Source organism: Bradysia coprophila, unplaced genomic scaffold, assembly GCF_014529535.1.
Source record: "Bradysia coprophila strain Holo2 unplaced genomic scaffold, BU_Bcop_v1 contig_324, whole genome shotgun sequence".
Classification (NCBI taxonomy): domain Eukaryota; kingdom Metazoa; phylum Arthropoda; class Insecta; order Diptera; family Sciaridae; genus Bradysia; species Bradysia coprophila.
In genome coordinates, this window is record NW_023503584.1 from 3163932 (window position 1) to 3180609 (window position 16678).

The 16678-nt window shown below is 33.8% G+C and overlaps 1 protein-coding gene across 1 annotated transcript in view; it reads left to right on the forward strand.

Annotated features, from left to right (window-relative positions):
* LOC119079459 (calcium-dependent secretion activator) overlaps positions 1-16678 on the forward strand; it is a 38183-nt gene that overhangs the window by 10734 nt on the left and 10771 nt on the right. The window contains 12 exon segments of the mRNA XM_037187386.1: positions 318-403; positions 889-1034; positions 3779-4029; positions 5602-5616; positions 12513-12743; positions 13561-13705; positions 13772-14022; positions 14097-14128; positions 14190-14533; positions 14602-14891; positions 14955-15142; positions 15633-15745. Coding sequence (XP_037043281.1) covers positions 318-403; positions 889-1034; positions 3779-4029; positions 5602-5616; positions 12513-12743; positions 13561-13705; positions 13772-14022; positions 14097-14128; positions 14190-14533; positions 14602-14891; positions 14955-15142; positions 15633-15745 — 2092 coding nt within the window.

The following is a 16678-nucleotide window of genomic DNA, read 5'->3' on the forward strand; positions in this document are numbered from 1 at the left end:
ATACACGATACCAAGGAAATGTATTTCGAAGACTAGTCAACGACCATTCTTACTATAGAATGTAGGAACCAGTTATCTCTAACCATCTAACCAACTTGTATTACAGTATATCAGCAACGTTTTTCTGTGTACCAACCGTTCATTCTATTTAAGAAAATGGTTTTCTCTCCCGTTGTCAACAATAATTGATATTTTTCTCACAATAAAGCAACTATAATCAAGATCGAAATCGGACATCACAACCATCGTTTCGTCATTCGATTTAATTTACCAACGAACGTCATAATAATCATACAAAAAAAACGTTTTTTCCTCAGATCATTGCCTGAAATCGATGGTTTAAGCAAAGAAACTGTTCTGACGTCTTGGATGGCGAAATTTGATTGCATATTGAAAGGAACGGGTGAGTTTTTTTTCCACAGCTTTCCATTTAACAATAAAGTTCGATAATTAAAATTCTGGGAAAATGTTCTTGTTCCAATTGAAAAAATTCTTAAGTGGTCCATCATGCTGCATAGGGAACCAATTGGATTATAATTCGTAGATTTTTGTTTGATTTGATTTTCTTCAGTATGGAAGAACAAAGATTTATTGAATGCAGTGGTGTTGAAATAGAACCAAAAGATTAAGAGTGATTTCCTTTTTTGAAACGATTTCAGACAAATTCCTTTTTCGGTAAAGGGGTTTGCCAAACCCAATTGAATTACACGCCTTTCACATAACATATAAAGTGCATTTTCATGTCGAATTTATTTTTACCACTTGTGTGACACATACACCACTGACCGTATACATATTATATGTGTCCATGATGTCCATTACAATTTTCAGTTAGCCTACGTTATGTTACAAAATTGCTCATTGATGTAAATTTTTGCTCCGTTATAGGAGACGAAGATACGAAACGGCCATCACGTATGCAGCAACCTTTAAACAGCGAGCTTATACTTACCAAAGAGCAGCTGTTCGATATGTTTCAGCAAATTTTGGGTGTGAAAAAATTCGAACATCAAATATTATACAACGCATTGATGGTAAGTAGAACAATGAACGGAATGTGTTCCCGAATCGTCAAAAACACAAAATGATTAAATTTTCTTTAATAATGATCGATACGTGACCGGTATTATGTATACGAGAGAATTTGCATAGTTTCCACCAAATCCATTTATAAGTGTGCGCAACGTTTTTCGTATTGGTCGGGGGAGTAGACGTGAATGATATATGAGATGTGGCGCTAGACAATTATTGATGTGCAAAATAAGACAAATTCCTGTCTTCTTTTATGGCTCTCTTTTCAGTTAAATGATTTTATGCTGAAACTTAATTTCTTCGGTATTTTTTGCTCTCGTTTCGTTCTGTCCCTTTTCACGATGATTAAGCTGTACGAAATAATGGAGATGTAAACGACTCTTTTTCACTTCATTTGTTAAAAAAAATGAAGAAAGAAATGGCAGAAACCTAACATTAACACGTGTCTCCGTAAGCCCAAGGTGGACTTAGTTCGAAATGACAGTTTAATGGTGGATGTAGCACCTAAACATAATTGCTCCTTCATCCATCAAACATTCATAAGTTCGAAAATTTTAGCAGAATACAACAGATTTTAGAAAGAGTTCTTGAACTTACGTGGACTTTATTTTTACGAAATAAAACGAGAAGAGTCAGTAAAGCATTTGGTATGTCATTTTCTTCGGTCAGTATGCTGGTTTCTACTGAGTTAATTGACCTTAAAAATGTGCGATTAATCAGAACGATTAATTTCGATCTGATATTTGGACATTATTCTTCGATGGCATATGGATACCAAAACGATGTCATAAATTTTTGCAATGTCTCTCAGACAGATAAAAACCGAATTGCCTTGAACACTTTCGTTGCGCGTAAGAGATCTGATATGTGAGACAGACATTCTTCAATTTCATTCATAGCTCGACATTATTGAAAAACCATCAGTCTGTATGTGCTTCGAAAGGAGAGAAAAAATCGTGATGAAATTTGGATGAAGATGTAGAAGCGACAGACTCAATGAATAAATTTAATTTAGCCATTTGAATGTATAGAGAAATGTTTTGCATTTGAAAACAGTCAGTGTATTGACCGTGTGACACGACGCTTTATAGCAAGCTTGGAATAGTTATTTACGTGCCTGTTTTGGACGTTGATTTTAGGCAATTTCGCGAGTTGTAGCCCGAACGAAGTGAGGGCGACAAGCGAAAGTGCCTAAGATCAACCGTCCAAAACAGGTCCGTATACAACTTTTCATGCCGAGAGCCTAAATTACGAGAAAATTTCTGTAATTTATGCCCAAGGCATGAAAAATTCATTCAAGTTCACATATATGAAAAGCTACTGAGTCAGACATCCAACTCATTCATACTTTTCGTAATACATATTCTATTCGACTCTGTTGATTGTCCACATTTTCCAACACACAGAATTGAATTTATGACACAACACTGAAGGGCAATTGGTTAAATCGATTTTTCAAGTGCTCTTTACAGCTTTTTGCGAAATAAAAAACAATTGCATATGAAATAGATACCGAAGACAAGGCTTTTGCATGTGTGGTGGGTGGTGGTTTTTTGGGGGAGATGAAAAGCGATGCAGAGATTATTGCGTATACTAAAGCTTTGTTATATTATACGAGCTACAATTTTTACGCACAGTCATTTCGAATGAACGAACATTTCAATTCATTGTGAGAAGTTTATGTGTAGTGATTTACATGAGCTTATTGCTCTAACCCCTCGTAATAGAAAGTAATCGCAGTACTTAATGGCATTTCCATATATTGTGCTGTATTTTCAGTTTTACGAGTGTATGAGACCTTGCAAAATCTCGAGTCTCACTTCAAATTATACAGCTGATTCAATACGTTGCCTACTGTCATAATTGAAAGCATCTTCACGAAACTTGAAACGATAAGAAATTACATTTATATCTACCTCTCTCCTGTGATATACGCCTTACAGTAAAGTAAGCGAATTTTCAGAGCCTCTGAATATTGTACGACTCAAGGATTGTAATGAAGGAATTACAGTCGATCTGAAGTAATCAGCGAAAGCTTCAGTCCAAGGGTAGGAATAAATGATTTGACAGCTGGAGGTCCAGCTCTATTCACTGTAAATAATCGATTTAGTTTTGGCGTTATTCGATAGATTATCGTTGTATAGCAAAGCAGAAGGGCAGCAAAATCATCGAAAAATTTTCAAAAACCATCCCTTCTTCTCTAAGTCTGTTTTCCCTCGTTAGCAAAAACATACGTGCAAAAACAGGTCACAACAGGTGTGAAAACATAGATAACTAAAATGAAAACCGCCGCAGCAGAGAAATGATAACAGCTGCCGCTGCTTTTAGTTTTATACTCCATCTCGATGTATATCATTTTACAATGTTAGCTATACATGAATAGTTATTACAGTTTCAATCAATAAGAGAAACGTTTCCGTCCCTGCCATGTAAATTCTTTATTGAATTTAATTTTCTGCAAAGGTATGCCAATTTGAGTCTGACACAAAATTTTACCTCAAGCTCGTGTTTTGCATACCAGAAATTTCTAACCGTAAACGGTACAATTAAGGGTTCAATGCACATGTTTTACTACACACTCATTCATCGGCATCCAGCTACATGAGACTGAATGTTTAAAATAATTTCACTTCAGCTTATGTTCAAGCTTTTTACTATCCCCATAAAACATTTTTGTGATGCGAACACATTTGCTGGATTAACGTACACTAAAAATTTAAAAAAAAATAATTTCATATTCGAAAAGCTTGACTCGAACGATGAACAAGCCGCTGCCATTCGTCGCGAATTGGATGGTCGAATGCAACGCGTTGCCGAAATGGAGAAAAATCGAAAATTAATGCCAAAATTTGTGCTCAAAGAAATGGAATCGTTGTACATTGAAGAACTCAAATCATCGATCAATTTACTGATGGCAAATCTGGAATCATTGCCGGTGTCCAAGGGGTCCATGGATTCGAAATTTGGAATGCAAAAGTTTAAGCGGTACAATCACAGGTACGTTACCACAATCGATTGAATGCAACGTTTTTTTTTCCTCTTTAGTTTGACTTTATTTGAGTTGAATTTTTTGTTGGATTTTTGTTTCCTTTCGTTCCAATTTTATGTGGGTGGAAAGTGAGTCTAACTGTGTTTGTTAATTTGTGTTGATACTTGATAGGTAGTGTACATAATTATAAAATGTTCATCATAGAGAAAGAGGTCAGCTGCTATCTATAGCATTAGCCTGAGACAAATGCCGAACACTTTAGAATAAAATATCCGTATCACACTGTCTCTCTCTGTTGTTGTTTTTACTTTAAACGCCAAGTGACCACCACATCATTGTCTCACTTTGAGTATTAATTACCGCTGACCTCTCATTGTGAAAATCCCCATTGTCCAAGTGAAACAGACAGGTTTGCTCACAGATTTTATGTATACCAAATCGCAACCCAATATTGTATACTTCCTCATCGTGGTGTCGATTTTACAATGAACACATCCCCAATCGCGCTCACCTATATACTAAACATATATATCTAAATGTCGATCACAACACCACCGTATCGTTTTTATTTTTTCATTTGTGAACATTAAATTGACTTTATTGAAACGAGACGTTTAAATGCGAGGACTAAAATGTAATACGAAATACAAAATTTGTAGGTCAGTGAGTGACAGGAACATTTGATTTGAAAATTTACGCAGCGATCGATCGAAAGAAGAAGAAAATTGAAATTAATGTAAAATTTATCACTAAAAATTATATAAATTATTTGAAATTATTGAAAAAAAAAAGATTTTGGTTGGATTTCTATTGAGTCACGACCATTATATTAATTTTTGTGGTATGGCTGAAGTTTTTATTCTTTTCTTTTATTTGTTTTGTTTTTCCTTTATAAAAAGCCTTTTCTCTAAAGCAAAAGCATTCAATCGTAAATGGAATGAGAGGGACTCTACTTTCAGTTAAAACAACATATAATAAACAAACTCCAACACAGTTCTAGTGTAGGTAGCACTGAAAAGGTTAACAGCTACCCACACTGATAAAATGTATGATGTAAAAAGTTCCCAGGCTTGAGGTCCTTTGCGGGAACAACGTACACAAAATGATAAAATGTGTTTTTCATTAACTGTATAACCAAGAGAACGAGTGTGCGATATTTTAATTTATTTTTATTTTCATTTTCCGGATATCGTACCTTGTCTGTTACAATAATCAAGATTGTCTAGACATGAATGGGGGATCGAAATGTTTTTGATTTGATTTTCTTGTTATTATTTTGTGTTAGGGCAAACACGAACAATTATATTTATTGTCTGGAACTCCTGGACTCGCATTCCTTTATGATTTGGAAACGTTGAAATAATTAGTTTGATATATATTTGAACATTGTAGCATTTTAATAATGAAAATCTTAACAATTCATAGCGACTTTTCAACTATTTTGTATCGCGAAATTTTGTTAACAAATAAAAATTATTTTATCGAAAAATTAGAAACGAAATAATCAAAATAAAATAAAATCAATCAACAAGCTAAATACCACTATGTCATAAAAATATTTATAGAAACTTTCTTTTCAGCACTCCATCTTTTCTGTAAGTTGGTTACAAAATGTTGCACTAGATAAATTTAAAATCTTTTTTCTTTTTTCCTTTTTGAAACATTCTAACATTTTTAAGTGAATTTTCCTTTTATTTTATTTTTTCATTTCGTTTAAATTCTTTCATTTGATTTTTCGTTTCACTAAAACAAAAGTCAATATCTACAAACAGACATTCACATACGAGTAGAATTTATTCGACCGAATAAATTTAAAAAAAATCTTTTTTGAATAAAAAATTACGTTCAATTTGATTGATTCCATTCTTTTTCTTTCGTTTATTGATAAAGTTTATTCAGAACACCAATCTGTACATTTTATATTATCAACACACGTTTTTCTTTAAATAAACTATTATATTTAGATGCACAGATTGCAACACCACCGTCAATATTATATCAATTTATGAAAAACATTCTTTTTTGCTATAATTTTCACCTTACTTTTCTTACAATAAAATGTGGGCCTTCTAAAAAATTTATCCTAATTTAATGAATCTGCAATTTTATACCGTTTGTATGAAGGTTTCATGATATTCGCCAAATTATTTAGTCGATAAAATACGCTTTCTTGGCCAGGCCAAAATATATTGAAAAAACTGTTACTAGAACCGTTCCATGTAGTCCTCTCAGGGCATATTTTTGGGAAATTGATTTCCTAAATTTGCTAAAATTTTCCGAAATTTGACAACATTTTTCAATATTTGCTAAAATTTACTAGAATTTGCCATTAGGTAAATTTTGCAAAATCTTAGCAAATGTTGGCAAATTGTGGAAAACCGATTTTCCAAAAATAGGTCCTGAGTCCTCTTACGTATAAAATATCTTTGGTCTAAAAATACGATCAGTCATTCGCAGACTGTAGAAGATTCTAGTAAAGAAAGTGAAAGCGAGAAAATACTACTCGCAATGAATGTACGGACAGTCTCATTTATCTTGGAGTATCTGATCGTCTAAGCCAAGTTTCGTAATGAGAAATTATACAATGAAAGTGAGTAAAATTTAGTCATGAGTTTGCTTCAGCTGTTCTTCATTTGGTCCGCTCACACCAACAAAACTGCTCATACGTCTTTATACGGTTTTGCCACTACCACAAGCAACGCTCGTTTCGTGCGTGTAACTGTTTCATCCACATTAATACGTATCAGTTTTTGTGGGTGTTTGAGTGGACTAGCTGAGAAACAACTGAAACAAATTTATGTGTAAATTTCACTGACGTCGACGGTATTCGCGAGATTTTTTCTGGGATAACCATTGGAATTTTTCTTTTTAAAAGCGATGGGCTGCATACAAACTTAAAAATTATAGCTCGGCTAATGTCATTTCTTGTGTTTAATTTTGCATGAAGCCGATCGCTGACACCATCAGAAAATGATTACTCCAATTAATATCTAATACCCCAAGCTACAGTGAACGACATCTCAAATGTCTCACTGTCATTTTTTTCAGAGAATGTCATTGTGAATTTGCAATGACACAATAAAATTCTCAGAAAAATTTGACAGTGAGACATTTGAGATGTCGTTCACTGTAAGACTTTAGCCAATTAAAAAAACGATCTACCGGCTCTCTACTCTGGTACGTAAATGAGAGTGCCAATATTAGTAATCCAGTAATCTGTCATCGACGAAAAAGCAAGAATAGACCTGTTCTCTTATATAGTGAAATAAATGCTCAAACTGAAGAAGTACAAGATTTGATATCTATCACTCAGAGTTGTTTTTAACAAAATAAATAATAGGTTTGTTTATAAAATGTTAAATTTAGCTTTCGTACTGCTTTCGTACAAGTTTTAGATTTCTGGTCAAAATTGGATATTAACTAAAGTAAAACGTTAGGTGATGAGCTGTGTACGTACATACATTCAATCTACAAAATTGGCATCAGTATTTTCTCTTTAAACAAACAAACAAAAAATTTGAGGAAAACAATATTTTCCAATAAACTTTCACATTCTTACCTGATTCTTCGAAAGAAAACTTTGCAACAAACACAAACATTGCGTTGAAAAATGATTACATTTGAATTTAAAAATGGTTCATGTATCAAAACAAAAACAAAAAAACGCAAAAACATGGAACATTCTTCCGAAAATTTATCCTACTTCAGCCTAACCATTAAGCAAGGCAGTTACTATATTCCCAAATTGAGGTGCTCTTTGGTATTTTGCCTGTACCGTAATCACGCGATGACATTATATGAGTTGAAGGTCCCTTGGGAATCAGAAAAATGATATATAACCGAAAGAGGTTCGGTACATTATGTGTTGTTTTCCACAGCAAAAAAATAAAATAAAATTCACTTTTTGCTGCTGTTAAAAACAAACATTTTACTGAAATTAAAGAAGATAAAAATTTGTTTTTTTTATATATTCCGAATCATGAAATTTTCATATGAAATGTTGTTGGGTCAATTATTATGTTGAGGTAGTAGTTGCATGCATATAATTACTGAGGGGGATAATATTAATAACTAAAACTTTTATTTTTCTCCACTAGGCGAGAACAAAAAAAAAATTCTAAATTTTTTGTTACAAAAAAAGTTGAGTAAAATGAGTAAAAAAACAAATTAGTGAATGGTCCATTCGATCAATATTTAACCATTTTCCGTCCATAGAAAAATGACATTTTTGCTGATTTTTCAAATTGTCTTCTTCGCTATTTATTCTAAGTATACAAACCAAATAAAAGCTCGTCACTGTTGCAAGCTTATTTTTCTTAGATTTGTTTTTTTTTAAAAAGAAAGATTTTCATTTCGATTCCTTATGCAACATTATCGGTAGTACTTAATTGAATTAAAATGCTTTACAATGATTTCATTAATGATGATTATATAGATCTGTCTTAGACATTACTTTCATTTTCCAAATCAATTTTCGTTTGATTTCAACAAACTATCTCCTTGTTTTTTTTACCTATGTTCATTTTTACATATTTTAGGTGATACAGTGTTGCATGCCAGATGTGACTAATTTTATTTCGTTTTTTTTAAAGGAAGTCCCTACCTTTGCAGTCTGTTTTTTACTTCAATTTTGTATAATAATAGTTTGAATAAAGAAATCATTCCGATTGATAAAAATTATTAGATTTAGAATTGAGTGTAACATTATATCTGTGATGTTATGCAATGAACGAATGTAAGAACTCGGTTATGGCAAAATAATACATGGTGCCATAATGCTTTCGGCAAGCACTGCTTGCATAACATTGTCCATATTATGTTTGTTTTCCATGTCATATGTGGATCTGGACAACTTACAGACTCTTATGAACAGGTCGTCATTTGTTTTCGACAGTAATGGAAAAAAGTTCGATGATTTCTGAAAGCGTCCCTATATCAAATATAATGTTAACAACAAATGAAGTAACAGATTTTGTGTCGAATACTTGACGATACTATTAACAATCGAAGTAACAGATTCGATGCATATATATCGTTACACCATTGTATGTTTGTTGAAGAATAATTTTTAATTGACGACTACAAAGAAAATCTATAAACACTCTCAAACCGATTGAGTGGTTCCAAATGAACCTTTGTTTATTACGCTCAGAAAGGTTTACTGTTAATCGATTTAATTCAAACTTGCCGACATCAAGACAGAACATTGTTAAACGAACATATGTCTTACGATTAAAAGTGCCAAAAATAACACCGTTCCATTCTATAAATACGTTTTCGTATGGAATTTCTTCGATGGAAATCGCCTAATTTTACCACACCGTTCCACCGTCGACGTGATAAAATTGCTTCATATATGGCAGAAATATATATATGTGTGTATTGCAAATGGCAGGAAATTGAATTTCCCGCATTTATAATTCATTTGTTTTATACCTTTATTTTATTTTCACACGTAAACAAAAAACGGTTCAATAAATTGGTCATTTCCATCAACTTCTAACTAACTGAAATAAAAACCAACATTGATATTTATGTGGCCGAGTGACATGTTCGGTCCCTGTAAAAAGGGAAATTATTTTGTTGATGAATTGCCGTTTCATAAAGCTCTCCGCAAACGCATACATAACTTTTAGGCTTTTCTTTATTATACCACAGTTACAGGAAGGTAAACAAATTTTTGTCCAATTAATTACTGTTCACCTCGCTGTACTCTTTAAATTGTTTTAGTCAATAAAGATTCATCGGTGACTATGTAAATTGATGAAATTTGCCTTTTAAAAAATGATATATTTGGTAGAGATTAGCATTTTTACTTACTAGACTAGAGCTTGTTTAAACTCTTAGAAGGTAAGTTGCGTTTAGCCTGAACGAAAAATAAAAATAAAAATCGAAAACAAAAGCAGAAGTGCACCGAAGCCACACTGTTATACGTCTCAGATTATCAGCCATTCAATGCAAAACGACGGCTTTAATGGACACATTTTCAAATAAAAGACGGGTGGGCGCTTAGACGTCAAGAAAATTATGAGGAAAAAAACTCCCCCTCAACTGGTACATTAGGTGGTTGGGTATTTATAACAGTTGCGAGGGTGTTTTTGTCTAATTACTTTCTTAATTGTTAGGCGAATATTCGTCTTTTATTTCAAAATACGTCAATTTATGCATGAGGCCGTCATTGTGCAGAGTTGGTAATCTGAGACGTATAATAGTCTGGCTGCGGTTCTGCAGTAGTGGAGCATTTGAGTAAATTCTTGTTAAGTTTTTCTTTTCTTCTTATTTTATTTCCTTAATTTCTTCAGCTACGAATTTATTATGATTGCAATTATATTTCTAGCAATTAAAAACCAAAACTAAATCTTTTATATATTTTCTGGTGTTAAATTTTACATTGTTTTTTAATACATCCGAGCGGAAATTTGAAAAACAGACTTATGTGAATTTAGTAGAGCAATTATTGCCGTTATGGAATATATGAGCTTGCCTTCTGGCATTTTTTTTTTAAAAACTTATACAATTTTAGTGTTGGCAGTTGATGAGTCTTGCATTTATTAGAAGAATAAACTGTAGCAAAATAGTTTTGTTTTCATTTTCAATTGTTCAACTTATATTATTATTTAAAGACAAATAGAAAAGCAACACCGAGCGAAAATACAAATTAATTGAATAGAATCTCGCTCAGTTAGTAATTAAACTAGAAATTCTATTTTATACAATACATCGAATGGGAGGCGATTAATTAAGCGTTTTTTCACTTGCATGCCCAATTATACACTTAAACGTGCCATTATTAATTCATATATATACCTCATCTCGTGACGAACAATGCTAATAAGAAAGGTAGAGAGTTTTGTCACAAAGTTGCTATGGTGGTGGCTGACACAGTGTTGATAAAAAAATTAATGTACTGCATGTCGTTAAAAGTTCACCACTTCTATGATGAATTGATTTTTCTTTCTTCTTTCAGTTGGGTAATTATGCCGTGTAGCAACAAGATGCCCTTTAAGTTCTTTCAATGGAAATCATTGGACGTCCTTTTTGTCCCATAAAAAAAATTCCATGAGAATTCGACTTTATTTAATAAACAGAGTGTAATGGACGGCCGAGATTTATGTGTCGTTAGGAAATCATGTTATATATTGTTTCGTACGGCCACATAATTGCGTCCGTGTGTGAATATAATATTCAAAAAGTCTGATGGTTGTTACATTTATGAAGGCGCCATAAAATAAGTACACATCTCTCTTGCACATATACGTGACATGATGTGGAAATGTAGAACAGTTCATGTGCGGACATAATATTTTTTTTTATAGTCGTTGACAAAGTAGGAGGTTGTGAAAAATCAATCATTATTTAGTAGCGGTATGGATGTAGCTCGACAGTCCGCACCAGGGACTATTTTTCAGGGAAAACATTTTCCGAAAATTTTCTCAAATTTTTCCTTTTTTTTTGAAAATGTAAGAAAATTTAGGATTTTTTTTTTCTCTAACCCTTACGTCAATTTTTGCACGGAATCATTTTGTGGACTTAAGATGGAAACTTTTGTGACAGTTTCCACGTCTCAAAAGCTTTATCTTCTCTGGAGTTTTAACGATTCATACTTTCATTGTGAGATGTAAGATACTGAGACTAGAGTAACTCTTCCTCGATCGAGAATTATAGCTTCTGAAGAGTTGTGCATTGTCAAGAGATGTGACTTTCTGAGAGTTGTCATAGAAGTTGTAACTTCTCAAGACTTATAACTCCTCGTCAGGTTACACTTCTGGAAGGCTTCTGGAAGAATTACGAGTCGGATTATACTAATATTCTCTAGAATTAAATTAGCTACAGACTGATGCTACTCATAACGAGAAATATATCTACAATGACTTTGGAAGGGAGCACTTTGCTACATTTTACACTGCCATATCTAATATAAAACAACACAATCTGAGAAATTTAACAGAGATCCTCTTAACACTAACTCAAAGTATAACTATCCTTTCACCTATTAGCAAACTTTCGGTCGTTGCGAAATTATTTTAAAAAGAAAACTTACGTATTTTTGAGACTACTAATAGTATAGCTTTATGAATTCTGGTAATGCGTTATTTGCGTATATATGCACTCAGCTTATAGTTAAATTTCTTTAGTCTGTCTCGTACTGTTTTTTTACTGCACAAATGTTTTGTACATTTTACCATTTCAGTTAATTTTTATTTTCTTTTTTTCGTTTCACGAACACGTAAAGGAGTTTTTATTACATTTATATATTTAAAAACCTACCACGCCTTACACAATTAACCCAATTTACATAATACATACCATATAAACAACAGAATATTTAATTCAACTTTTTCTTTTCAAATTTAATTTCATTTAACAAAATAATTGGTTTGGTTAATCCTCTTTCTGTTTGTGTATCCTATCAACATTGGATGTGAATTTGCTAAATGGTTGATTTCAGTTCTTTGTTTTATTAAATTAAATTTGAAAATTGCATACACAGAAAAATGATACTCCGTTCCCAAGGATCACTTGCTAAGTTAGAAGGTGATTCGACCGACAGTGATACACAGTTGACGAAATTGGACGTTGTGCTGACGTTCCAATTGGAAGTGGTCGTTATGGAAGTGAAGGGACTGAAGTCACTAGCACCAAATCGAATCGTTTATTGCACAATGGAGGTGGAAAGTTTTGAAAAATTGCAAACCGATCAGGCCGAAGCATCGAAACCAATGTAAGCATTTTGATTGTCTTTTCCGTTTTGTTCCATTCATTTCAGACTATGAATACCCTTGCGTATGAATATTTATGTCTATGAGGTATTGAGTAAGTAATGAAAAAAGGGCTTTCTATCTGGCTTGTCAATAAATTGGAGTTTTCACTTTTGCAAGAGAGCGTATTTTTGTAATGCTGCGTTTCATGTAGTTCCATTCATTTCATTTAGTTTGAAATCCTTTTATCAGTGCAGTTACCGTACTTTGAGTACAATGGGCAGGCCAATAGTGGAATTTGTGGTACAACTTAGCCTCAATTTCATGCAAAGAGATTCGATAAAAATTGAATTTTTGGAAGGATTGTTACAACATCTAGCTGGCGAGGGGTGAATCACTTTTAAGATTATTTTGGACTATTTTGAAGTGATTGTACTGTACCCTCGCTAGCTAGTGGTTTATGTCGTTCATCTCATGCATTAGCGGAAGCCTAAAACTTAATTGACTGGGTATTATAAGAGTCAGTAGAATTGCTTGTAGTTTGTACCAACTCATAACTTCTACCATCTACTTCCAGATGACCCGATGAACTTTGTCATATTTTATTAAATTAATTAATTAAATTTACTGAAAGACTTGCTCTGACAAACTGCTTTCGATATTTCATGAGTCGGTTTATGCCGTTTATGCGTTTCATAGCCACATTATCTCATAACATATGTATCAGCTTTCATTCTCATAAGTTCAACCCGACGACATTGCTGCAACTTAATTTAGCTTTTTCGAACCCGCCGCCTATATTAGAATTCAGCTAATTCAAATTAAAATTTATCATATAAGGTGGGATACACAAGGTGACTTTACAACAACCCATCCTCTTCCTGTGGTAAAAGTGAAGCTTTACACCGAAAATCCTGGAATGCTGGCATTAGAAGATAAGGAATTGGGCAAAGTCACACTGAAACCAACTCCTTTATCTGGAAAAGTATGTACTCCCCGGCCTCTCGATATAGTTTTCATGATCATAATCATAATCATCAATAAATTTCAGTCACCTGAATGGTATCGAATGACTGTGGCCAAAAATTGCGCCGATCAAGATTTGAAAATAAAAATTGCCTGTCGCATGGACAAACCGTTGAATATGAAGCATTGTGGATATTTGTACGCGATCGGCAAGGGTGTGTGGAAGAAATGGAAGAAACGTTATTTTGTACTGGTGCAAGTGTCACAATATACCTTCGCAATGTGCAGTTACAAGGAGAAAAAGTCTGAACCATCCGAAATGAGTCAGCTCGATGGGTATTCAAATTAATTTCATTTTAACAGCGCCGACAGTAATTAACCTCTAATTCGTTTAAAACTATCATTTACAGCTATACGGTAGATTACATTGAAGCAGCGAGTGGTACGTAAATCTATTTAGATATTTTTAGTCTTCCCTTTTCACATTTCGATTTTTATTTCAGCAAATTTAATGGTGGGCATGGATTTGGAGGGAGGTCGTTACTTTTTTAATGCAGTTCGTGAGGGTGATAGCATTTTATATGCAAGTGACGATGAGAATGAATGCAGTTTATGGGTAATGGCAATGTATCGAGCAACAGGACAATCTCACAAGCCCACACCACCGTTGACGCAGGACAAAAATTCGACGATTTCTAAAATACAAGGCGATGCGGATAAAGCTCGAAAGCATGGAATGGAAGATTTTATCAGTGCCGATCCATGTACGTTTGATCACGCGAATCTGTTCCGAATGTTGCAGAATCTGACGCTGGATTATCGGTTAAATGATCCATATGCGTCGCTGGTAAGTTTCTTTCGTAGCCGAGGTGCATTAATTCCGGCTTTGCTAACACTATTTTAACACAATTAAAGGGCTGGTTCAGTCCTGGACAAGTATTTGTGTTGGACGAATACTGTGCAAGATATGGTGTACGCGGCTGCTATCGTCACCTGTGTTACTTATCCGATCTATTAGAGCGTGCTGAACGCAACCATATGATCGATCCGACGCTGATCCACTACTCATTTGCCTTTTGTGCCAGTCATGTACATGGTAATCGTCCCGACGGGGTCGGTAGTATAGCTACAGAAGAAAAAGATCGATTCCAAGTAATCAAAGATCGATTGCGACATCTACTTGAGCTACAAATTACCAATTTTCGGTAGAATATTTCCCGTATTTATCAATCGAATCAATGGAGTGAGAATAAAATCTTTCTGAACAGGTTCTCGTTCCCGTTTGGCCGACCGGAAGGTGCCCTTAAAGCGACACTTTCATTATTGGAGAGAGTGCTAATGAAAGATATCGTGACGCCTGTACCACCTGAAGAAGTGCGACTTATGATAAAAAAGAGTCTGGAAACAGCGGCGTTGGTGAACTACACTCGTTTGTCGGGAGAGGCTAAAATTGAAGGTATAGTAGACAACTTAAATTACAATTCGTACAGACAATAGAGACAGTTAGGGATATTAAATCTACGAACCAGTTACGCCATACTCCCTCTGTCGTCATACCAATAGAAAAAATTGTTTCAAATTCTCTGGCCTATTGTTGTAAAACTAGCAAAAACCTCTTTGAGCACTTGGTCGCTATTCCGTTCAATACTCTGTCATGTTATCATTGTTCTTTATGATTACTACCGAGATCTCACAACAGTCTACATATTAACACAAGCTACCCTAGAAGTCTAAAGTGGAACGAGGTCGCACGAAGGAAACTAAGTTTTTAATCAATAAAGCCGATAAGTCCGACTCGAACTCAGAGATCACGGTGTCTTTAATCTTTGGTTTCAAAACTTTAGATTTTCATATCATCTCTGACCGCATCTGACCTTGAATAATTTGCCTTTGTCACAATTATACCAATGGCACATCCTGAATTAATCCAATCTCAATTGATTTAGACGATTTGCGTGGCGAAGTTATCGTTCCACCAGCGAAGAAATTGGAAGATTTAATTCATTTGGCCGAACTGTGCGTTGATCTGTTGCAGCAGAATGAAGAACATTATGCAGAGGTAAGTGATGTGAAATTGTAAATTTTTGGTTTCGTTAAAATTTAATTATTTCTCTTGATTTTGTACAATCTTTGATTTGATGTAACTATTGTATACGATATTCTATATTCAATTTTACCGTAATAAAAGTGTATGCCGTACACTTGCATTACATTATTTTACGAAATGAAATAGTTTTTTAATTCAAAATACTTTTCCAGCCGAAATTAATGTTGTAAAATCTATGTTGGATCCTTTTTAATCGCATTGAATATGATGTGAAAGTGAAATGAAAACAAACAAAAAATCCTACAACTGACCCCGTCACGCAAAGGAATTTCCACTTAAAAACTGCAATGTGACTGGACCATTAAATATGAAATCCTTTCATTGATCGAAAAAACAGTTTTTGATGGAAATTTCTTATCCATGTGAATGTTTTCAGTTGTAGATTCTTTATGATATTACAGAATACGTTACATACCCTCTGATATGGTTCCATTGCTTCCGAATAAACTTTCGACAGCTCCATTTTTTTAACCACATTCGTAAATGTGACCAGTCAAAAATCGGGTGAAAAATTCGATAAACAGCAGCATTTTGCAAAAACCATGTTTAAAGACATTTTTTAAATGGTAGAAACTTGGTTATTACAAAATGGTGTCCGAATACAAGTACTGAGTTCATTCCAGACCGAAGAACATTTTTTTAAACAAGAAATAGCAGATTACATCCTTGTTCGCAAGGGAATATAGAAATTTCCAAACAATTATCTCAGCTCCCGATATATGAGTTTTAACACTCACGTCAATGAAGAAATGACTCATTTCCCGGGGGCTTAGTGAGTAAAATTCTATGTCATTCCTCTGAAATGTGTCGTTTTTTTGTAAAAATTCATTTTGTTTATCTAGTGTCAAAACATCGCGACTTCGTCGCTCATTGCCGACACACTAC